This window comes from Siniperca chuatsi, linkage group LG4 (genome assembly GCF_020085105.1).
Source record: "Siniperca chuatsi isolate FFG_IHB_CAS linkage group LG4, ASM2008510v1, whole genome shotgun sequence".
In the NCBI taxonomy this organism is placed as follows: domain Eukaryota; kingdom Metazoa; phylum Chordata; class Actinopteri; order Centrarchiformes; family Sinipercidae; genus Siniperca; species Siniperca chuatsi.
In genome coordinates this window covers 11,355,856-11,380,504 of record NC_058045.1, presented here as the reverse complement: position 1 = coordinate 11,380,504, position 24,649 = coordinate 11,355,856, and the positions used below count along the sequence as shown (strand labels likewise).

The following is a 24,649-nucleotide window of genomic DNA, read 5'->3' as shown; positions in this document are numbered from 1 at the left end:
TCCCCAAATCATGCAATGCCAGCTTGTGCTTGGTTGTGTAATTTGACACCAAAGTGTTCAGGCAGTTTCAGTTTATTAGTTTTGGAAATAAAAAAAAAAGAAGCTAAGCTAATTGTTTAAACTATTCAAAAATCATCACAATCATTTTTTATTCTCTGCTATTTTTTTGTAACTCTCTGGGTCCTTCTGCTTTAGAGACACGTTTCTAGGAATAAATATGGCAATAACTAACAGACACACAGGAACTGTGCAATGTAATTAGGTTCTGGACTTGCTATCAGGGCATCAACTAACTAACTATTCTTTTTTACAATCAATTAATCTGCCGATTATTTTCTCGATTAATTGTTTAGTCTATAAAACATCAGAAAACAGTAGAAAATGTTTTCACAATGTCCATCCTAGAGTCAAAGGTGAAGTCATCCTTCTCCTACTAACGGTCCAAAACCCCCAAAAATCAATTTACTACATTGTTAAGACAAAGTAAAGCAGCAAATGCTCACATTTGAGAAGCAAATGTTTGCATTACATTCAAAATATGTAGCAGGGAAAGTACATTTCACTGTTATTTTCAACTAAATAACAGATAATTATGCAGAATAAAAATGTTGCAGAGCATCTGAACATGTCATTTTCATCTGTACATTATATTCTTTATCGCCAGTGAAGCCAACAATGTTCAGAGTTATGCTGAATGTCACTAATAATGTTCGTCTGGGTTGCTGTGTGAGCTGACAGGGAGCACAGTGCCCTTATCCAGGAGGCAGAATGTCAGATAGCAGTTTCACCTTGAGATGCCTCATAGTCACACCTCACTGCTGTAGCTGAGTAGCACACATGCATTAGTCACCCATTCAGAGTTACTTTACAGTGCGGTTAAAGAGCCAGTCCTCAGAAATTTCCATCCAGAACAGATCTTTAATAGCGGGGGTTGTTTGTGGCTAACACATGTCCTTGGCCCTGCCTCAGGTGTGAGGTTTCTGCTTTCCTTACCAATAGGAACAGAAAAGCTTCAACGTGGGCTTTATCGTTGTTTTTTTTATTATACTCCTGCTGCTGCAGTCATACACTTGCATAACATTGTGAGGCCCACATTAGGACTACAGCTCTTTTGTTTGGATGTCCGCCCAATCTTTTTAAAGTGGTAAAAAAAAGTACCTGGCATCTCTCCAGCCTTCTTCTGAAGAGCAGTGCTGAGATTCAACAGGGGCCACAGAGAGGAGCTAGCTTCTCCTCCACCACATCCTTTGAAACAGAAACACCAAGATGGCACTTTAAAGGGACAGTTCACTCCAAACTCAAAAATACATACATACATACATACATACATATTTTTCCTCTTACCTGTAGTGCTATTTATCCATCTAGATTGTTTTGGTGTGAGATGTCTGCATTTTTTTTTATATAATGGGACCATATGGCACTCGGCTTGTGGTGCTCAAAGCGCCACAAAAATACATTTGAAAAACTAGCAATGTCTCTTTCCAGAAATCATGACCCGGTTACTCAAGATAATCCACAGATTTGTTGTGAGCAGTATTATATGATCTATTTTCTTTCTACCGATCCTACAAGAAACTGCTCACAACAAGGTCCATGGAGGTCTGTCTCTATGGCCAAAACTCGGCAACTCACACCAAAACAATGTAGATGGATAAATAGCACTACAGGTAATTGGAAAAAATATGTATTTTTAAATTTTGGGGTGAACAGTCCCTTTAAGTGATGACTGTACCCTATACTTAGCCAGAGGACACCGACTGGACCTGCTCTTATGCATGAGCTGAAATGAGGCAGTACACATGTAATGGCTTTCAAATGTCAACAACATACATTTACAGTAAAGCCATCCTGCACAAGAGCATGTGCACTGAGTATGCAGAGATGAAGTCATTGAAAATCATCTACCTTCATGGGAAAATGTTTACCGGTGGAGTGGGAATAATAATGAATTATTGCAACAAAATGGTTCTGATTTGAGTTAGTGGTTTGTATGAGGTGGACGATTCTCATGAGAGAGCTGGAGAGCAAGAGAAAAGCCTGGGGGGTGAGGTTAGACACGGCGAGGGGGAGGACAGGTGTCAAAGTGTGGTTGCTACAGAAAGTACATGTGGAAGGAGCATGAAGGACCTGAGGGACTGAAGGTCTGACTTGCTGCTGCTGCTGTGTCCAGAGATCGCCCCGGTGCAGCTCTGTGCTTATTCTGGCATACACGTGACACTCTCTCTCTCACTCCCCTACCCCCAACTTTGTCTCTCTCTCTCTCTCTCTCTCTCTCTCTCTCTCTCTCTCACACACACACACACACACACACACACATACCTTCTATCACTCTGCACACACTAATCCTGTTCCTGCCCCCTCTCTGCCCTTTCTCACATTTTTACACTCCTTTTCTTTATTCCTTTAGTGATCTTCACACACACACACACACACACGTGCAAACAGCTGCATCCTTCACACATCCATGTGATCTTCAGCATAATAACATCATAGAATAAAGCCTCTACTCCTAGTATTTGATCTGAAAATTCAGCATGCAAAGGAAAGCATGATTCACAGCCTTTCTTGCAATTGGCATTTTTGAGTGCATTCTGTACAGTCTAAGTTTTAAAAAGTTGAAAAGTGTGAATCTTCTGTTGTTAAATAAAGACAGCATGAGGCTGATGAAGAGAACAAATATGACATGAGCTTCAGTGTGCCACAGGGTTTTTTCTGTCACCAATCAATTAAAGGGAGCTGTGATTCTAGTGTGTGGGTGCTCCTTGTATTGTAATTTCATAGATCTTTTTGTATCCATCGCTATCCCACTGAGGTTTTGTGCAAGTCTAGTCTCCTAAAACACATAGTTTCTCAGGTCACAAGACCTTTATGACCTAAATATGGGGTCACAGGCTTGGAAATGTAGTCTAAATAAAGATGACATAAAAATGTCTTCTTATTATGATATTAGCTAGTGGCAGTTACAGCAGAAATTGCTGTCTGAATCATCCAGCCCTGGCTTTTTCCTTACTGTGACTGTGTCCATGGCATGTATCAATTATTGTCAATGGCAAATTGTTGATGATTTATGATTTAAGTTTCCAAAGTCTCAATTTACTGCTCACCACAGAGTGAGCTAGGAGTAGCAGGAGTGTCTATTATACTGTATATGGAGTAGTGAATGAGTTAATGAGGGAGTGATTTTAGACACAGTTCAGAACCCTGAAACAAGCACCCCCAAATGGACCTTTTCACATTTTGATATGTCACAGTAGAAAATGCACAGGTGTAGAAAATACAATTAATAATGGCTGAATTCCATTTAGCTGCTTTAGTTTCAGGGTCCTTGTATTGTGCATGCTGGCTCACTATCACACTGTCATGGCTTATTGGGACACTTGAATAGGACGGCACCCTCGTTAATGTTATTAGTAACACCTGTACTTTTCCTACTATGACATTTCCTGCTTGAGCTTAAACAATGGCTCCATTAAGTGTCATTTGACAGTGCGACAGCATGCACAACACCAGGACCCTGGAACAGCCACACCTTAATGGAATGCAGCCAAGATTCATTCTATTAATGATTACCTGTGCTGTTCCCATTATGAGATGTCAAAATGTCTGGTGTTCTTTTTCTATTTTCAATCGTGTGGTGGGAGATCCAAATTAATTACACCAAATTATATCTTCTGATTAATTCTGGAAGGATGAATGGATATAACAACTAAACAGTGTTTACTTAATAATGGGAATCGCCATAATCCTGTCCCACTGGCTTTAATGTTAATGTAAATATTTGAGCAGAAGTTAGATGTTATGTTCATAATACACAGCCTACACCAGTCACATGCTTACAGGACACTTACTGTATTTATAAAGACGGTAAAGGAAGGTATTAAAACAAAAGGACAGGATTTAAGAACATTTCAGATAAGGGGAATGTAAGAGGGTGCTAATGCTTATTTCAGAGAACAAATGTTTTTGTTGATGTTTTGCACCCATTTCAGGGTCTTACAACATTGGCCATTGTGAATTGAAAAACAATTTGACAATATAAACCCTATAGTAAATGACAAGCCAAAAATATTCTCCCCATTCTCCTTTGTGGACACTAGCATGGCCTGTAGACTGGGTGTGGAAAATGTGGAAAATTCCACATTTTTCTGGAGAGGAGCAGTTGTGTGTGTTTACTCCTCCATTTCTCCAGAGACATTAACTAGGTCAAACACAAATTAATCTGCTACCAGCCTAAAAAGTAGTGGTGATGGGGTGGGGGGTGATTCTGTGGATTTTGACAAATCTCATAGTCAGGATGAAACTCTGTTATCTAATTTTAGCTCAAACCTCCCCCATGGCCCATTAACTTTCCAAGGAGGTCTGAATTCACGCAGCATTGGTTGGAGCTCAGCTCAGCAGGATCCTGGTTAAACAGTTTAATGGTCACACAGCTAATTATGTATAGCCACAAACTAAGCCAGTCAAGGACACTGAACATTACAACCATTTATCCAGCACTAAATCTTCCTTAGCTGTACGCCCCGGGACTTTTGAATTATATGTTTTCTGTTCCCATAAAGCACAAAATTTTCCTTATTATGTTTTCGTGCATGTAAATTTACTTCTACTGGTGATTTCATACTGTGTTGGCTGGAGTTCACCCGAGTTAAGTCCATCCTCTCTGTGGTATTTTCATTTAGTCAATAAAACGTGACCATGTAGTGAGACTGTGGGTTACTTTTTTCCAGATACAGCTTCTCAACTTCCTCTGAGATAAATATCTGCAATCATGATTGTATTTCCCTTTTGTTAACAAGACCATGAAATATCAAAACACATTATAATACAATAGAGAAAAACTTAAGTGTAATTTTAGTAAAGGACAACAGCAGTGTTCAATATTTAGGATATGTAGGTCATATTAGGAGCATGCAGGAAACCATATAATTATGTAAGGAGGGTACATGATGTAATGGAAACTAACAAAGTTTTTACGTAGTGGAACGTACCTCACACACGTATGGTGGTAAAGGGGCGTGAATGAAGGGGAAAGGCCTCAAAACATAGCTAAGCACATTGAGTGTGAAAATGGACAGGTTATGGCCTAATGTTTTAGGCTAATTTACGGTCTGCATTTCCACGGTCCCAAGATCAGTAGGTTCAGGATGTCACAGATGGCTGAGCCAAGGAGCCGAGGAGCCGAGGAGCTGGTATTTCTTCTCTAGAGAAACAGAGAGTGGGGGATGGGCTTTCAGCAGGTCAATGGGTTTGTGTACATTTGTGTGTATACGTGCTTGTAAATGAATGTGTGGAGTCATGTGCATTAGTGTGTTTGTACTAGCGTCCCAAATGCTTTTAAGAGCAATTAGTGGGTTAGTGTGTATTTTTGAATGGAAATTTGGATTCAAAACCCTCTGTTTCCACTTAACAAAGACTAATAACGGAACCTGAAATGATGAAATCTCATTTTTTAAGGAATCTCATTTACAGATTTATGTCAAAATGGAGGTTTACAACTGAATAATGAACTCCTTAAAGAGGAATGCAAGATGCACAGCCAGAAAAAAAAACAAACCCAAATGACAAATGATGCTGTGTAGTTTAACAACTTCTCTCTTGCACCTGATATGGAAACACTTGAGAAGTAAAGCGACTGTGCACTTGCTGGTGCTTAACACACAGTGACCTCTCACTGTCCTTAGCCTCAGTAGAGCTTTTCTGTTCGTCTCTTATGAAAACATGCGCTCTGACTGACATTAATTCCTTCTGCTGTGACTTAACTCTCATACATACACATACATGTAAAGGTTCAGATAAAAATGTTAAGTCACTGACTCAATTGCTGATTTAGTGTATATTGTTGTTTGTCAAGTCTAAGATTATGAGATAAATGAAGATCTTATCAAGCTTCTGCTAGAATCATCACATTGAATTTTACTGACAAACAGCTATCTTATTTAGCAGGTTTCCATGTGTATATTGTATTTAGAGGAATAGTTTGACATTTTGGGAAATGTGCTTAATTGCTTTCTTGCTGAGAGTTAGATTGATGCCACTTTCATGTCTGCATGGTAAATATGTATAGCTACCGCCAGTGGCTGGTTAGCTTAGCTTAGCTTAAAGACTTGAAACAGGTGGAAACAGCTAGTCTGGCTCAGTTCGCAGGTTACAAAATCTGCCTTCAAGTTATGTGTCAGACTATTTTTTGGCCAGTCAACCAGCGGCAACTCAAGGGAGTTAGTGCTCCCAGCCAAGTAATAGTCCTACACATAACCTGTAAAACTACAAATTGTAATTTTTACACTTTAGCTTTTTTACATATTAAACAGACAAGATATAACATGATAATTCTGAATCCCAGGTCAGTTTCTGGTCATACATGAAAACAATGACTATAAGTATCTAGAAAAAAAGGTTTTGCATACAAGGTATACTTGTACAGACTCATTTAACTGTGACTAAAAAAGACTACAAAGCTCTCATTAGTGAAAGTGTAAGCAAACAGTGGCATGTCATTAATTAATCTGTGGATTCAAATTACAACAACACCTGTCAGCATGACTAGACATTTGTTTACTGAAATGATGTCTTAAATGTACTAAGTGAGTAACACTATGCTAGGAAGAACTCTTGAATGTTGACACAAATGTCTGTATAATTTCAGTCAACCCACAAGGAAAGTTCACATGCCTTCAGTTTTGCCAGTTTTTAAAATCATGTGACTTCTTTTTCCACCATGTCTTTGGTGAACAATTATTGAAATACAATAGTGTGCTATATAATTTGGGGCAAAAGTAAGTCCCTATTCATTCCACTGAGCTTCTGCAGGAAGGTATTGACAAGAAAGACCTGCCAGCTATTCTTACCGCACATGACCAGACCTTTGGCATCGCCCTTTCAGAAGAATGTAACAAGACACGCGTGAAATGTGAGGTCTACCCTGACCTGTCAGAGAATTCATTGTCTAAAACATTTACAGAGAGCGAGCTAAAATGTCACAGCTGAGCGATGTATCATCCAGGAAATCATGTGAATGAGGTCAGAGGTCCCAAGGTTCTCTATGAGTTACGTCTGGTTGCTCTGATGTTCAATGAACATGACCAGTAGTGGAAAGTAACTAAGAGCTTTCGCTCAAGTTCTGTACTTAAGGACAGTTTTGAGGTACTTTTGGCCAGGAAAATGGTGACATGAACATTTCATATCATCCCATGCCTAGCTATAGTTACTATTTTTTGCACATTATTTTCATACAAAACGTTTGATCAGCTTCTAAAATATGATGCATTGTTCACTGACAAAAATCTCCCCGTCAAAATTTTAGTGTGGAATCAAGTCCATAAAATTCTATTTTCTTATAAAAAAGTGAAAAAAAATCTGCCAGTGTAGTAGGAATATTTCAGCCTGTTTTCAATGCCAATCAGTTTGTTTCAAGAATTTTCTAAATTTCACTTTTTCATAATTTCAGTGCATCAACCTGCTTTATTCTTTCCTGTTTCAAGATGCAGACACTCATTTCTAGAAATTTTTTAACAAGTTGATTTAAATTCAAAACAGTTCGAAATACTTTACTGCTCTGCAAAATAAGGTTTTAGGACTCAATTACAGCAAGAAATGGCTTCATAAGATTGAAGTTTTTTCAGGTTAAACTGTCCAACACAACATATTATAGAGTAATTCAAATCAGCTCCACCTTGACCAGCTTGTATGATTTGATTTTGAATGCAGGACTTCTGTTTTTGCATTGTTATATTGCTATTTTTACTAAGTAAGGGATCTGAATACTTCTTCCACCCCTAAAGACGACTTGAACGATGATAATGACTCTCTGATGACATGATCTGGCTGAGCAAACCAAAGCTTGTTAGACCAGTAGAGATTCCATTAGTTCACATCCAGGTTTAGAAGTCTGTACATTAAATATGGAGGTAATTAACCTTTGCCACTAAACAGTGAGCACACATGTTCAACACTGAGCTCTAACAGAACATATTAGAGACAGTGAGCTTAAGAAGATCAACCTGATGCTGCTGCGTTCACCAAGGTTAGAAACTCATTACTGCTCTCTGTGTTTCTAATCCTTTCCATCCATGTTCCCCCTGCAATGTGAGCGCTAACAACAAAAGAGTGAACGCATGTTGAACTCAAGCTGAAAGCTTGTCATTATAAGTAGTGCACTCATGTGCCCATGCTGTGACTCACAAGCATGCTTCATTCAGCCTCCCACTCCTATTTGCACATGTCATCTGCTGCTCTGTCCTCCATCCATGCTAACGTCAGAGGAGGCTGGCTGTCCTCCTACATCCCATGCAGAGTGTGACCAGTTGGATAGGCAGCCTGGTCCAAGTATGCAGCCTCTCTGTAGAGGCTGTGATCGACAGCCAACACAGAGGGCCCTCATACTGCCTGTCTAATTACCAGACCACATGGGGAACAAGCAAACAGCACTCGGTGTACGATATCAGCTCAGTGTGTTACTTCACATCTCTGCGCTGCGTTTGATTCTGTCCTTGCCTGAAGCCCAGCCAAGGAGCATCATCAGTGTCTTCACTGTCTTCCCCTTTAGTGCTCCAGTTACTCCCTCACATGTGCTCTGGCCGGAGCTCGGCAGTCTTTGTGGATGCTCTGACAGACGGAAACAGAAATAGCTCCACAAATAGACCCATCCTCTGGCTCACAGGGGAGCAGTAGCCCCACTTCTGTGTGCTCTTCCCTCCTATTTCCTGTGTGCCTCGGGCCAAAACAAGTTAGCTAAGAACCACAGGGAAATCAAATTTGGAATTATTAGATCATACTGAAAGTATCGAGGGAGAAAGAGAAATGTGTGCATAAATACATATTGTTATGAAAATAGGTTGATTTCTGGAGCTTTCTGCTGCCTGTCAATAACATAATCTGGAACAGTTGAATTTGAAATGATAAAATAACAGCAAAAGTAAGTGGCTGTATTTACCTCACATCACGTTTTGGAACAAATTTCCAATAACCTGTAAATCTGTTTTAATCTGCAGCATAATAAACTGAGAGACATTCGAGCTCTGAATATAGACAATGAGAAAATGAAAACAGCCATTTATCTCTGGATGCCTTTAGTGTGGCGATTAGATTACTTAAGACCTCCCTTTTTAGTCAGACATGTTACATGATGATTTATGGGTGACAGGAAGGAAGCAGCACGAAAAGAATACGTGGAAACTGAGTCTGCACAATGCCGCAATGCTGCATGTGGAAGAAAAACTAAATCTGCAATGAATTTCAATATAGTATCTTCATTTCACTCTTTCACCAGCAAATATTTCAAATTTAGCTTAAGGACAGAGTGTACATTCAGTATAAAGCTCACAATCTCGATGCAGTTTCCCAGCGTGTGAAAGTGGGAGGTGAGAGACTGTCAGTGACTGAGTCAAACCTCCGTCTGTGATGTGGCTGCTGTGCCATTTCTTTTTTGGCTGTCATGTTATGACAAACATTGTCTGGACTCTATGTGTCCTTGAGCTGGCCTTCCGCTTCCCCCTGCAAGGATGCTGCTCTACATCATCGCCTTTTCCCTCTTCCATCTCCTTCTCTGCTGCGTGACCCGTCTCATTTCAACACCTTGCACAATATCAGTATGTGTTTGCAGAGAAAAAGACAAATCTTAGCTCTCAGGTTTAGGTAATGAAACCAGACAGACTTGAATGTACAGTGTTGCCAAAAAAAAAGCAATTTTAATTTTTCTTACTCTTACTCTCAATTTTAAAATATAAATATAATCCTGTGTGTATCCTGGATTTGAATCACCATACCTAGGATTATATGTGTCTACACTCAGCCTCAGCTACAAGGCAGACTCCAGAGAGCCACCAAAGGGCCGAGGCTTCAGGCAAGGAGCCTTTGAGTTACTCCAGCAGGAAACATGGAGAATAAAGTATCCTAGGACAAGGGAGGGGCTTCAAAGCTCTGCTACACTATCAAACTGGTCTCTCCATGTGCAGACTGGTCCCTGAAGACAGACTCACACCTACAAGAGAAGGTGCAAAATAGCACATACAAGCACTGAAGTACACATGTGCAGCAAGCACAGCACCAAAACGTCATATAAAATGAGACTTAAGGGGCAGTATTTCAGCCATCAAATGCTGATAGGGAGTTCTGATGTTCTCAGGTTCAGATATGTTTACATTTCTCACTTCATGCTTCTGTTATCCAGATAACAGACATGATTCATCTACATTCCATGTTCATGTGGGCTCATCCAAACATCTTTCTTTGGCAGAGAGAAATACAGCTGCATCTACACTGTGACATTCTGTAAAAAATTTCAGCAGGTTGGAGAAATAGGAGTGGTGGAAGAAGTATTTGGATCTTTTACTTAAGTAAAAGTAACAATAACACAATGTAAAAATACTTAATTACAAGTCAAAGTCCTGCATTGAAAATCTTACTTAGGTGAAGTATGAAAGTGCAGTATTATCAGCAACATGTACTTTTAGAATCAAATGTAAAAGTACTCTTTAAGCAGAAAAACTGCCCCTGTGAGTGTTATTTAATTATTATGGTTGCACTGATGTCTGAGCTGCATTTTAATAGCTCAACTGGTGAAGGTGAATCTAATTTTAACTACTTTATATATCCTTGGGTAATTAAATCTGTAACAATTTAGCATACTTTACAAAATGATCATATGTTTTTGTGTAAAATCTTTATCTGCAATATAACTACAGTTATCACATAAATGTAGTTGAGTAAAAAGTACAATATTTCCCACTGAAATGTAGTGGAGTAAGTAAAGTATAAGTTCCTCTAAATTGTAATTGTTTGCTTGAATAAATGTACTTAATTACATTCAATCACTGAGAAATATTAACATAGTGGTACAGAAGAGACATACCGGACTTCAACTGTGGAATAACCTATTCACAATTACAAAATGGCGTCAAAAAGGGATCATATGAAGGAAAAATAGTTTTGATATCATAAGTGGTTTTCCAAAATCAGATCTGACTCTAGTCTCAACATGTCTTGTTTGCTTTTACACTTGACAAAGACTTTGCTAGCATTATCTGATCAGCTCAAGATGTAAATGTGCACATTGCTTATATTGCTTATTGCTTATTGCTTATATTTACATGTGATAACAGAGGTAGAATCTACAACCTATTTATGCCTTTTGTGTCTCATACAAGAGAAGATAACACATACTTCCACTGTCTAGACTGCATTACTCATCCGCAGTGAAGAGTTTAGAGTTTTAGGTTACAACTTATAACCCAGATTCTTACAACATAAAGCTTTGGGTTGATTAGTCGCTGAAGCCAAATGACTCTGCATCTAATATCACACCGAGACTCGGATGTCCTCTCAACAAAGCCCCTCCCTGAGTCTGGCCCTGACGAGCACTCTGTCACGGACTCACAAACACACATAATACTCAAAAAACTCAAACCCTCCCTCTTTTCCTTTTCCTTCCCCCCTTCTGCCACCCCTCCATGGGTGAGTAATCAGTGGGTGGATACTGGAAATGCCTCCCATGGCTGACCTTATAAGGCTGTCAGGAAACTGCTGATTTCAGGTTTCAGGGCTCATATGGCTACCCTTTCCCTTTTACCTCCATTGCTTGAGTCCCCCTCCCTCTATTACCCCCAGCATCCTGTCTTTATCAGCTCATATTTCACACAGGGGAAAGGCCCACAGCTACTAACTCCACAAAGGCCTTCTCCCAGCATGAATTCTTAAGATAACACGCTCCTGAGAGCATCTACTGTATACTGTATATTATATAGGTGACATGCTCTGCTAATGGCAGGATGCAGACTAGCCTACATGTTGTTCTTTTCTGTGTATAGCATGTACATATTTAATTGTTTAAATCCAATCATAATATCATTAACTCTCTGTTGACATTCTATTAGCGGATACATTAACTTTTCAATCCAGCCAACTAAAATGTTGTTTACCATAATTTAAAGTTGTGCTATGTAAATTGGTGTATGTATAGTAAAGCCTTACTGATAATAATTACTCTAGTGTAGCTTCACAAGGAGCTTAAAAACAGGCTATAGGACAGCTTTCTATTTTCAAAAACCCTGATAAAACTGTTTTTGAGTACACTTTCTATTAGATTTGTTTCTCTTGACTACATCCACCCCAGAAGCAGGAGGTGCAAAATAAAGTGACTAAAACCTGATAGACAGCATGGTTTATGCATGGTTTGCAGGAGGACATACAAAGGTATGTCAGGCATTACTGTGAATTTCCTGTTTTTAAAAGGCTGAATCGTTATAGTTTTTGAAGATTGCATAACAAGTGACTCATTGGACGGTGTTTAAACCCACTGGGAGGCAGCAGCAGAATGTTTCTCGAAGTTAAAGGTAACGTTACTGGTTATTGTGGTCCAATGCACAATTCTAAATGATGGGAAACTACATTTTAGTAAAGGGGAATTTACACATCAAAGTCTTTTTGCAGGTCTTGGGAAGTACTACTGCATATGTGGAAAAAATTGTGCAAACTTAAGTCTTCTGTGGCTCCAGAGGAAGCTGTGTGAAATCTGATAAATTGCATCGGTTGGGGAAGACTACAAGTTTGAAAATGAAAAAAAAAAAAAATCTGGGTGTGTGGAGTTTGAAAGAAGTGACCTTACCAGACCTCAGTAGCCCACTCCAACCCATCTCTGCTTGAGGCTAGTGGCTCAGGCTACGTTAGCCACTACTAGCATAACACACCAGATTCTCCAAATGAGCAGTTGGCTGTCGAGTTGCATTGTGGATAATGTAGGTGCCAGGTTTTGACAAGAAAGAAGAATGTGTGGAATTAAAAAGACGATAGGCTATCTCTGGTTCTGCTGCATCGATTTCAATCCCCCTTTTTTTAAATTGACCACCGTGACTTCTGACAATGTTACAAGAGTGCAATGCTCAATCGGCAGAGTGCTCTTATAAGTTCTAGGTTGAAAAACAGTGAACCTCTAATGAGACACAGTTGTTGTGAAGCTGTTGAAAACCACATTGCCATTGTACAGGAGCATTTCCACCAGTTTAAATTTCCATTCAAACCATGGCTTTTGGAAGTAATTCGGTGAAAGCTAAGGAACTAAAATAAACAGTATCATTGGGTGGCAAAGGAGTTAAGAGCGCAGACTTTCTAAATGGCTTCAGAGAAATACAAAAAAGTCCTTGTAACTTTTCTTGTAACAGATTATTTTGCTTTTAATATGCTACTGTCACCTGCCAGTAACCTGGTTTAGCATAATAAATTTTAACCTCCTGAGACCCTGCATGTTAATATGAGGACATTACATTGTGGGTTTGCTGCACTTTATACTTCATTCTGCTTAACTTAGACCTGTTGTCCTCATTAGTAGACACTCTAGCTTGTCATCTGGTGGTAGAAAAAGCACAATACACTATCAGTGTAAAAACAAGATGGCGGAGATCTCCGTCAAAACATTCTACGGCCAGGACCGAGATAAAAGTGGAAAAGGTACAAAACCTCATCAGATTTTGTGGTTGAAACTTGTTCATTTATGCTTAATAACATTTGTAGTTTGATATGGCATACAAATTTGATAAATTTTAGCAATAGTACCAAGCTAGGACGCTGCTAATTAGGAAGTACTCGTTTGGGGACATTGGGACTTTATAATCATTATATTATTGTTACGTTCATAATTCTTCATGCAAAGTGAAGGTGTAAAAGTAAAGAAACATAGCTTGGGAAGATTTGGGAAGAAACCAACAGTTTACAAAAGTATAAATAGTTATTGCATGTGGTACAAATTAGTCTACATTGATTTTATTTTTTATTCGTATGTGATACATTTTCAGGGCATGTTTCTCTGTCAAAAAGGACATTCTGGAGTATGGAAAGACAAAGAGAACATTCCTAGTTTGTAGTGTGGAGAAAGTAACATTTATACAGAGTTACAAAACGTTGAACAAATCAATTTTAGATGTGTTGTATTGTTTCTGATTTTGTTTTTGCAGAAGCCATGTTCAGTTTTTTTCAGGATTTCTACATTGTTACACACTGGTGACTTTATTGTGTTATATAGTGAAATAAGTGTTTCGCATCATTTCACACAGACCATTGGTGTGACAGACTGTTCCTACAGACAAAAAGAACATTCCTAGTTTGGAGTATGGAAAAGACAAAAAGGACATAGTTTGTGGTGTTGAGCAAGGAAGATTTATACAGAGTTACAAAATATTGAACAAATCACAAGGCTTTTAGATGTGTTGCATTGTTTGTGATATTGTTTTTGCAAAAGTGTCCATGTTCAGTCATTGAAATAACCAGTTTTATACTTTGTTATACACTGGTGATTTTATTGTGTTATACAGTAAAATAAACCCATTGACCCCATATGAGGACATCATTTTTTCAAAAACTACTTCTTACTACTTGTTCAAAGACAATGCTTAGTTGTTATACTTATCAGGTCCTACTAATCCCAAATAGCTAGGATAAATTAAAAATGCATACAAAATCAAAGCTCGGGATTTAGGAGGTTAAAATTAGAAATTAGAGATAGAAATTATACTAACAAATGAATTATTAAAATATAGACTTACTTTTTTGTCTTTTGTGATTCACATTAAAATGTAATAAGCATCTTAACTTCCAAACTAAATGCAAAAAAAATGCCACATCATTAACATCAAAGTCTCTCATCTCTCCACATGATGCCACTTGTCAAGAGCAGAGCAGCTAATTAAAATGATTAGAGTTAGCTGTTTCCCCTTGGCTGATATTTTTAATGAAATTTGTTATTCTAATCGAGCAAGAGTAACAAATTTAATCAATCCCTTGGAATTAGCCTTTTACGCAATTTTCTGTCAGGAGAACAGAATTGAAATCTTGCTGTTCATTTGGTTCAGATGTGTCCAGCCACCTGCCAGTGGGGCCCAGAGTCTGCAGAGTCCCTTCTCTATTCATTCATGCAGAATCTGAAGCTGAGCCTTGATTTTGTTGTGAGATTTCTCACTTGAAGTACAGTAGTGATAAATAAAGTACACTCAAGTACCTTACTAACAATTTTGAGGTACTTGTACTGTACTTGAGCTTTTCCATTTCATTCTGCTGTGTACTTCTCTTTCACTACTTTTCACAGACAAATACTGTACTTTTTACTTCACTATATTTATTTGACAGCTACAGTTACTTTGAAAATTAAGATTTTACAAATAAAACATATGTTGAGTTTATAAAATATGATACATTTTTACAGATTATAATACCCAAACATATAAAAAAAGAGTTAAAATTAGCTCCACCTCAACCAGCTGCAAAATCAAAATGCTACGTATACATGAATGCATCAGTATTAATAATCCAATAATATAACAATATAATACATTTATGGTAGTATAATAAATTAATGACTGAGGCCATTCTGAGTACTTTTATTTTTGATACTTTTAAAATAAATACATTTTTCTGATAATACTTATGCATGAATATTTTTACATGTTGGTTTTGTTACTTTTACTTCAGTAAAACATCTGAATACCTCTTCCATCACTGATGATGTGCCTCTTCCAGAGACTTGAACCTGCTGGGTGGGTTATTTGGCTCAAGTATTATGGAAAGCATATGAGTAAACAAGTGGATGCAAAATCTAAACAATTTCATGATCTCAATTCTCAGTGGTAGAGTTACATAATATAAAACCAAAAGGCAAAAACCGGCAATGTGACATTCTACAGTGTTTCAGCTGAAACACTCCTTAGGTTATTCAAACAAGTCTGTAATTGTCCCCCCCAACATGTCTTCTGGAGCAGGTCATAAAGATAAAAGGTTTCATCTTGACTGATGATGAACCAGAAATCTGTTGGCACAATATTCTACTTAAGCACGTTTAACCATGAACCATCTAGCAGACTGTTCTCATAAAGGAGGGATATAATTGCAAAGTGTGGTCTGTTTGAAAACATAGTTAGCCCCAATCCCCAAACCCAGTCTGTTTCACCTCTTAAACAAGTTTGAACCCCTTCACAGTCTATGGTGGAGACATGTGGGTGTCCACATTTGATCTTGGATGATTTTCAATGCACCACCTTTCTCATGAAGTGTCCTTTGTACAGCAAAATAAAACCAACCATTGCATTTCATGAAATGTTTGAGATCTGAATAGCAGATACTGTGAATTTCCCTGTTATGTGTTTGTGGTTCAGCACAATAATTTAAAGATCAAATCACACAGAGAGAAAACAGTTGTACAGCTCAGAGTGTGACTTGCTCTCACAGTATAATAGGATGATATTCAACATAGTAGCCGCTCTTTTCAGACACAAACTGGCCTTTTGTTCAGGTGCAAATTTCTACTTTTCCCTGGCTTCTGCTAGAGTGAAGGCCGGACTTGGATACTTTATTGATAATTCATAGACTGAAGGAGCTGTATAAATGAGGAGTCATACACTGTAACTTATATCAGTTTTAGTGAGGTAACAAAAAGGCTGCAGCTACCTCAGACTTAATAGTTTGCACAGCAAAAGGCAATGCTTTTAAGGACACACATCTGGGCAACAGGTCTTTCAAGACTGTCTTTTTTTGAAATCATACAACCATAAAAATAAAAAAACTGCCCCTGATGGAAACAAGCAGAGGAGTGAGGCTTTGATACAGTCGTGTTGTTACATGTCTAGAGCAGAGTCCTGTTATTGTATTGGAGTGCTGTAGGCAGCCGGATGTGCCTCTGGAGTCTCCCCACCTGGAACTCATAACTCTTACCGGTCTATCCTGGCAAGCACTTTGCTATTAAGCCATATTTCTTTATAGTAAATAAAATAGCATTTGTTGTCTGGCCTGAGCCTCTGTTTCTATGTGCAAAAGTTAGAGTTAGTTCTTTGTTGGAAAACAGCACACTACTGTATATTAAAACAGTACATGATATACTATCCCCCCCCCACCCATGGGGGCTTTCTTTTGTTACCACTGTGTGTTGCATTGTAGTTTTCAGTAAGCCTGCTCAGATATACTATATTGTTACTGAATGCATTTTAGCCCAAAACATTTTGCATGATGATGCTGAGAGAGGTGGTTCTACATAGAATCATGTCCATATACTGTATTTAAGTTTGTTCTTGAATTGCAGCACCAAATAAGCATTTTTCTTAATAATGTTTTTAGCTGCTACTAAACACCATTATAGGAAATTATATAAATCTTAATATTGTAACAGATCTAATTAACATGAGTCATCATTATAAAGATTCAGATTCACATTTAGAAAAACTGTGATGGAAAATTGTCTTTTACACATTTAATAAATAAGTTTAAGTTTATGTTTTTACATACACAGTAAAAAAAAACACATACAATAAGTAAAAATAACAGTCAATATAAAAAAAATGTGTTGTGACCTTTCAAACTGAAAAGGAGTCATGCAAGTCGCAGTTTGTCGTAAAACTGTTGAAGTATAAGACTGTGATACATAATAAGAAAGACTACACATCTGAAAGTTGCGCAAGTGGCGTCATGACTTTCTCACTCCACAAGTGGCCAGAGCCACTGAAGCTACAATGCCTATGTGTTTCGTACATGGATGTAAAAACTACTAAAGTACCGGATTTAGTCATACGAGCTATGGGTCTTGCTTATTATTCCTTCGCTTCCTGGCTGATAAAAGGAGCAGAAGTTGCTGGATGAAACACATCAGGTAAGCTAACGTTACAAGGGACGCCCATGTTGGCTGGTGATGTATATTGTGCGAGCGAGAAATGTAGTTCACTGAGTGGTTTCACACAAAACTAAATGGTACTACGACAAACTACGACTTTCTTGACTTGCAAAATTATCTTTTAAATTGACAAACATCATATGTGTAATTCATGACACAATTCAAACGGAATAAAAAAATGATTTGCCACTTGCTGTTGACTACCGGGGGACACCATATGGGGAGGGACTTCGCCTCTCTATGGGACAACTCTTCAAGACCGGTTGTGTCTAGATGGTAACCCTGGATTTGCAAAACTCTCGCAAGATTGGTACGTGTTGTTTCTTCATTGTGCGCATTCCTAAATCTAACTAAGTAGTTTTGTTTGCTTAAACTAAATCTCACGAGAGTTTTCGCAAATCCAGGGTTACCATCTAGACAGGACTTTCAAGATCCTGATATGTCATCAGTAGTGTCCGATGGCATTGTAAACAGACGTGACAAGTTTGTTGCCGGGACATCTCACAATACCGTCTTCAGCTGTGGTGATTTCTCTTGCGTGGGCTATAGGCATGTTTTTGCGTGCGTCAGCAGCAAATCGGGAAATGCTGGTTAAATTTCAGGCATCATATGCCATCAAAGTAAAATAAGTCAAAATGCGGCGCTGTCATACACAAATCAGCCTTAAAACAATGGTATTATGTTAGCTATTTAGCTAGAGACATGAGCATACTAGCAACATACACAACTAGCCATTTTTTTGTTATGGTTGTTATAAAGAAAAGGTTTATAATACATTGAAACAACATTAAACTAAGATGATCCGATGGTTATCATCATTTTTTTAATCTTTATTTATGAAGAAAATACTTACATTTGTGGTTTTCTTTTGTTGCCTGGAGCAGTTGCCATCTTGCCCATGAATCACAAGGCATTCTGGGTGATGTCTCGTAACACTCGGTTTGGAGTGTGCCTCTGAAAAAGCTCTGTTTGGAGGGCCATATAGCCCTAGCACTTTGCCCATCCCCTCGATCTCAACAAGGATTGGGACACCCTACCCCTACACGTAAACGCGCAAAATGGAGGGGTAGGGCTAAGTGGTAGGAGAAAGGGGTGTATTGGGATTGGCCCTTTGTAGGGAAGACTCATATTCAACATGTGTTGTATAAAAAGGTATAAAAAAAGGGTGCAAAAACACTTGTATTAAATACAGATACAAATCAGAACAAGTCAAGTCCCTAAATGATGAGTTACAGAAATGCTCTTCCTTGTGGTCCGAAAGGATGTGAAAACATTTCCATCAGGAGAACTGCAGGACCTTCTGCAGTGTCCTCCTGAGCGGCACCTTCTCCTCAGGCTTGCTGTCTGGGATCATATCAGCGCTCCTCTCTGCACTCAGCTGGACGCCCGGCCTCTTCTCTCTGACAGCCTGCAGCCCACCCTGAGTGATGTTCCTGCAGAAGTCCACCTTTACCTCCTCCAGACTGTCTCCATGAGCCGCCACACCCTCCAGGCTGCAGTTGGTGATGCGGACGCAGTTCTCCAGGTGGAGGCGGCGCAGCTTCCTGCAGCTCTGCAGCATGGAGATCACATCCTGGTCAGTGATGTGTCCACAGCCAGACAGGGTCAGCGAGAGCAGGTTGGGACACCTGTGGCACAGACAGCAGTCAGTAACATCATTAACTAATGACAGGTTTCCACACATGTGTTGGAGTATAACCAGGATAAGACTGGCAGGGATTAGTTTGTTTGTAGAAGGACTAGTAAGCAATTTTGTTTGGTGTGTATGCTTATTTTCTGATGAATACACTTCAGGTCTCTTGAATAGAATCAGATAACAGAGGAGAGCGTATAGATGGGGGGCCTGATCTGAGCCATATGTAAATGAGATGTAAACAACACCACAGAGGGGCAGAAACATGATCTGTTTAACGATAGAGGAGTTTTATACCTAGACCAAGCTATTTCTACACACTGTCCCACTGGGAATATGCGTTTCTGTCCTCTAAAAAGCTTTTGTGAGTAAATGGAGTATGGTGCTATTGCACAGAACAATTACAGGATGTTTGATGAACTATAGCATGATAAAAATACATTTTCTCATGCCTTTTGCAGGAATGACTTCTAAAAACGAATGTGAATTGTTGCTGTTAAATGCATGTGTTTACTGCATGTTTCCAGCCAGTATCAGGAGAGCACTGCAACCTACTGGCAGGCCGGCAGTATAGAGCTGGCAGACAGACACTTTGATGGCAACGGATCGAGGATGTCATTCACGTTCACTGATACAGATTACATAAACACTTACATAATCTTACCACTTACCACCACATGTGAGCCAAACATATTCCACTTTCCTGCAAGTACTGAGGGTACTGTCCCAGTAACCTCTGAACATGGAATAACACAGTCAATCCACGTGCCCCGTCACATTGTTGCATGGGCCAATGTGGGGCTTTATCAGTGAATGTGATTGCACGGTATTGACATTAACCAAAAAAAGAGAGAGGAGGTGGGGTGATAGAATAACAAGAGCTCAAAGCATTTAGAGATTCAGTCGTTTCTAATGACTTCAGTTAGTGTGTCTCAGCATAGACGGTACAGTAGGAATAAAAACTACATCAACCTTTGTTACATGATCCATCCTCTCATGCACCTTCCTCTCTTTGAGCAGATATTTGTGTGTGTGTGTTGTTTTTTCTACCAAAGCATAAAATTATCATTGAAATTAAAATTATGCATGCCACTTTGTCTTAATCTGTCCTCATTTAAAAATTACTTTCTTACACACAAATGCCCACAAGCGCGCACACACGCACACACACACACACATACACACATTTAGTAATGTTTAATTTTAGGCACATCAGGGAACTGGCTCATAACACCTCTTGTGGTGGTAAACTCATCCTTTTGGTGGCTTTCTTTATTTGCCCTATTATAAAATAGTTTTCCATCAATATTTCCCAACTTTTACTAATTACAGGAATGCAGCAGCTACTATTAAGGCTTTAACATTAAAATCTGAAACTTTTTTTCTTTTCAAAATAGTAAGAAATTACATTTTGATCAATTATAAGAGCAAGTTGGTTGTCAGAGAACGCAACCACCACTATTAAAAAAAACAAGCAGCTACATACAGTATGTAGAAGGAATTTCTCATCTGGGCTGTTTTTGTTTGTGTCCTGCCTTGTTCATTGTTTTGCAAGATACTAATGTTTTTGCCCCGCAGCAGGTTTATTCCACTGATATCTTCTGTTTCTAGTACAGTTGCAGCTCTTTGGAATGTGAGACAAAATACAACAAATCACAATGTGGCATTTACAACACAAGAATAATCTAGTGTGCTGTTATTGTGGTTTTTCATCATACTTCATACCTTTGATTTTTGCTCATGTACCTATCTATCCATCTGTACTGTATGCCACAAAAATGTCTGCAGTGTTTCCTTCTTTCCATTTAGGTTTGAGACATGATGTAGTTCACTAAAAACAAACAGCATGGAGGGCAGTCTGGTCTTAGCTGAGCACAAGCAGAACACCACACCGCTAACCTGTAATCATCTCTCTAATGACCTGTTTGGTTTCCTAACTGTTATTTTGTCTTGTCAAATTATCCAGTGAAATCTAAAAGGAACTAAGATGTACATTTAACATTCAGCTGCTTTGGTTTGTTTCAAAAATGCTAGACAGATTTTGGACATCTTAAACTATCTAAATTTAGTAGTGAATATTTTCAAAAGCAGCTGTCTTAACTTATAACTTAAATAGTGACCCAAGACGTGGTTGCACTTGTTTTGAGGGAAAAAGCATCAATTTATTCAAACGGTGCATATCAATTTTTTGGAATGAAACTACTAAGAAATATTTATTTTAAAAGCCTCATGCCAAAGCTTCTTCTGCCACCCACTGTGCAACCCACACTACATGGCATGTTGAGCATGTTAATTCATGTTATATAATTCTAATACTGTGACCTCAAGATAATCAAAATTCAAAACTCAGTTCTTGATCATTGATTTAATCTGGCATTAGAGGAGCATTACACTGGAAACGACACTATAAAGAGGCCCAAAGACATGCTGTATTTTATGGTTTTTTCCATGCAGATAAAAAGACAGACATGAGCTTGGCGTCAGAGTTTGCTCGGAGTCTTATCCAGGAAGAGGCAGGCAGAGACAGACGCACATGTTCATTCCTCTGACAGCAACAAAGAGCCAATTGTAGGCTCCACCTGCCTGCGTAAATCTCCAGTCTGCAGCTGACTGGGAGGGTCTGCAGCCAAATCACTCTTTATCACCCCCACAGCTTCCCTGCGTCCCCTCCCACTTTGTCACGTGCACTTGCTTTCCTCTCCCTTAGACAATTTGGGAGGGTTTATCAGTATGCAATGAGTGTGCCTTAAGGGCGTTGAAACACAGGACCCAGACAAAGTAGGTGGTTCTAGTTTTGACTGGTCTCACAGCGCTCATGTCTTGCGTCTCAAATTTCACAATACAGGAAATCCTCACAGGGTCATACACTGAGCCAGTGAGCCAGCCCCTCTTCCCTCCTCTTGTCCCTGGCCAGCTGCGGTGGCCAGGCTCCCTCACATCAACGGTTATTACTGGCTGCCTTGAAGAAATTATCCAGAGACCTCATTATGCCTCTCCAGGCTGATTCCTGCATGCAGCCAGCCACGCACACAAGGCCAAAAGCCAATACAGCTACGTTTTAGTGGCCTATCAAATCCAACTGTCACATCATTCAATAAATATAATTTGATATCTGACCACAGTTATGTTAGTTAATAGAATAAGTCTTCTGTCCCGCAGATGTATAATTTTTTTTTGTCTCTATAGCCAGCTCCGGATACACCATGTGTTTCTAATGATTTTGTTCCCTGCTGCCTACAGCTAAACATGGCAGTTTCAGTTCACATGTGCCTCTAAATGAAAACAATTTTGTTCCCCTGTGGTGGGTGTGAATGATACTGGAAATTATGTACACATCTGACCAAAAGTAATTAAGTTTTTTAAGACAAAAAAGTTTGAATGTTCATGTGTAACACAAAACTGTGAAACCTCGGGCTCAATGCTAATATATTTTAGCATCATCTTGTGAAAAACAGCTACGGGGAAAAGACTTAAAGCTACTCATGTTAGCTTCTAATTTAATTTAAACTTTATTCTTGTGAATCACATGATAATTTACTTCTTGAGAACTCAAAAAGTTATTTCCAACCTATATACATGGGTTACGACAAGTCACAATTGTTTTGTTTAAGGGGTCACAAGCCAAAAAGCCACTGATATAGATTATATTACAATATGCTTAAAGTACCAGTGTTGTTTTGTACACCCTCTATTGGTCTATCTCTTCACTGACCATTAGAAAAAAATATTTCTTCAGCTGTCATTCCAAAATACACGACAAGGCAGGGGATAACCACACACAAACACTCACATGTGGCAGACATGGGCCAGGAAAGTGCTGACCAGGCTTTCATGTTTACTGCAGATGTCCTTCTGAAACGAGCTCTTCAACCAGTCCTCAATGTTACACACTTGCAGGACCCTGCTGGAGTACCAGCAAATAGTCAAGTAGCGCAATGAGGGTCCCAGCACAAAGTTGTCCCTCCTCAGCTGACATGGGGAGCTGAAGTGGAGCAGATTCCAGAGGCAGGGGTCTAGGAAGACCTCATGCAGCTGATGACAGGTAAGGGACAAACTCCTCCGGCTGTCCTTGTCCAGGAAGGAGAAAAGGTGGAGGAGACATTCGCGGTTGAGCTGGGTGAGATGCATGGTGAGCTGTCCCTAGGCAGAAAGAGAGGCCTCGTCCCTGTGGCAGTGATAGGCCTGCTGGCAAGCAGCAACAATGAGCCTGCAGCCCGTATTGTGTGGCCTAGATACATGATGCCTCCTCAGGCGCACGCTGGAGGCCTGCACATATAAGGCCGTGGAGTGCAGGCTATTTTGGGAAGACAACTGCCGGTACGGTCAAAGATGGAAGTGTTTGAGCCATACGCTCCCTTTCCATCTGTCATGGCTCTCAACAGGCAGCAAGCACTGGACTGAGACAGATGTTTACACTGCCCTGGCCTAGTTCTCAGATACAGATACCCACTGAGTGATACAAAAAAGAGAAACATCTCCAAAATGTACTGCAATACAACAGCCCTGCAATAAATACCTCCCTAGTTAAAATGTTCGGTTGCTGTTGAGACTTAAAGTTGCCTTTCACTCAAAAATGTGTTTTGTATTATTGTTTCCTCATTTGGATGTTTGACCTTCACTGTGCAGAATGATATATGTGCAGTTTGACAATAGAAGGTTGTCTTCACATTCATTATTTTTCAAAGTGGGAGAAGGGGTGGATGTCATTTTAAGAATCTTTAACTAAGTTAACTTTTTTGTAGGAAAACCACATCAGACACAAATTATTATTTGAAGAGTATTGTGAAATGTCTTAAAACATGTCTGGAGGGGAGTTGAATTGTGCCTCTCTGCACAGTATTACAAGTTTTACAAAAGGTAGTATTTACAGTAGAATATACCTGTTGTACTGGATTAAATGAAGGCCTAACAATACAACCATAGAACTCTCCTGTATCATATTCAAGATAATTACAGAGCCTAATCATTTCATTACCTAAACCTGGCAAACCCTTCATGTGAGTGAGAGTCACAAGCACAAACAGTGTTAGGTAGGACTTTGCCTAAAGGAACACAGTGAACTATGACTCAGTGTGTTGGAAATTGCTCAACTGGAGCGCAGAGGACATACTAAATGGCAAAATACCATTATATCTATGCCGTCACACTACATCACCAGTTACGTCCTGTTCTACTTGTTATCACCAATCTCTAAAAAAAAAAAAAAAAACAGGACATTGGTAAATGCCAGTTGGGAGGCTGATTAGTTTGTACTGTCATGATGTCCTTGAACCAAACATCTGATCTAACAAACACAAATGCAATGTGAGCTTATTATTAGCAGCTGTGATCTAGCCTTTAAGAGACAGAGAAAAAGAAAAAGAAGGGGGGGAAAAGGC

General features: G+C 39.2%; 1 protein-coding gene and 1 long non-coding RNA gene across 3 annotated transcripts; one reads left to right on the top strand and one right to left on the bottom strand.

The window, feature by feature from the left end:
• Nucleotides 1–448: 448 nt before the first annotated feature.
• Nucleotides 449–24,388, bottom strand: fbxl22 (F-box and leucine-rich repeat protein 22). 2 transcript variants are annotated; one of them, XR_006377813.1, is made up of 4 exons: nucleotides 23,062–24,388; nucleotides 18,492–19,266; nucleotides 5,109–5,203; nucleotides 449–1,245 (listed from the first exon to the last, which is right to left on the bottom strand). XR_006377813.1 is itself a non-coding variant. In XM_044194360.1 (2 exons), the coding sequence occupies exons 1-2, from the start codon at nucleotides 23,397–23,399 to the stop codon at nucleotides 18,918–18,920; spliced, it is 687 nt and encodes a 228-aa protein (XP_044050295.1). In that variant the 5' UTR covers nucleotides 23,400–24,388; the 3' UTR covers nucleotides 15,347–18,917. The 2 variants fall into 2 exon arrangements, 1 of the variants encoding a protein (XP_044050295.1); XM_044194360.1 differs by lacking the exons at nucleotides 449–1,245; nucleotides 5,109–5,203 and having other exon boundaries at nucleotides 15,347–19,266.
• On the top strand, nucleotides 12,813–15,403 carry LOC122875370. The gene is made up of 2 exons (XR_006377814.1): nucleotides 12,813–13,440; nucleotides 13,785–15,403. It is a non-coding gene; the product is annotated as an uncharacterized LOC122875370 (long non-coding RNA).
• Nucleotides 24,389–24,649: the final 261 nt, after the last annotated feature.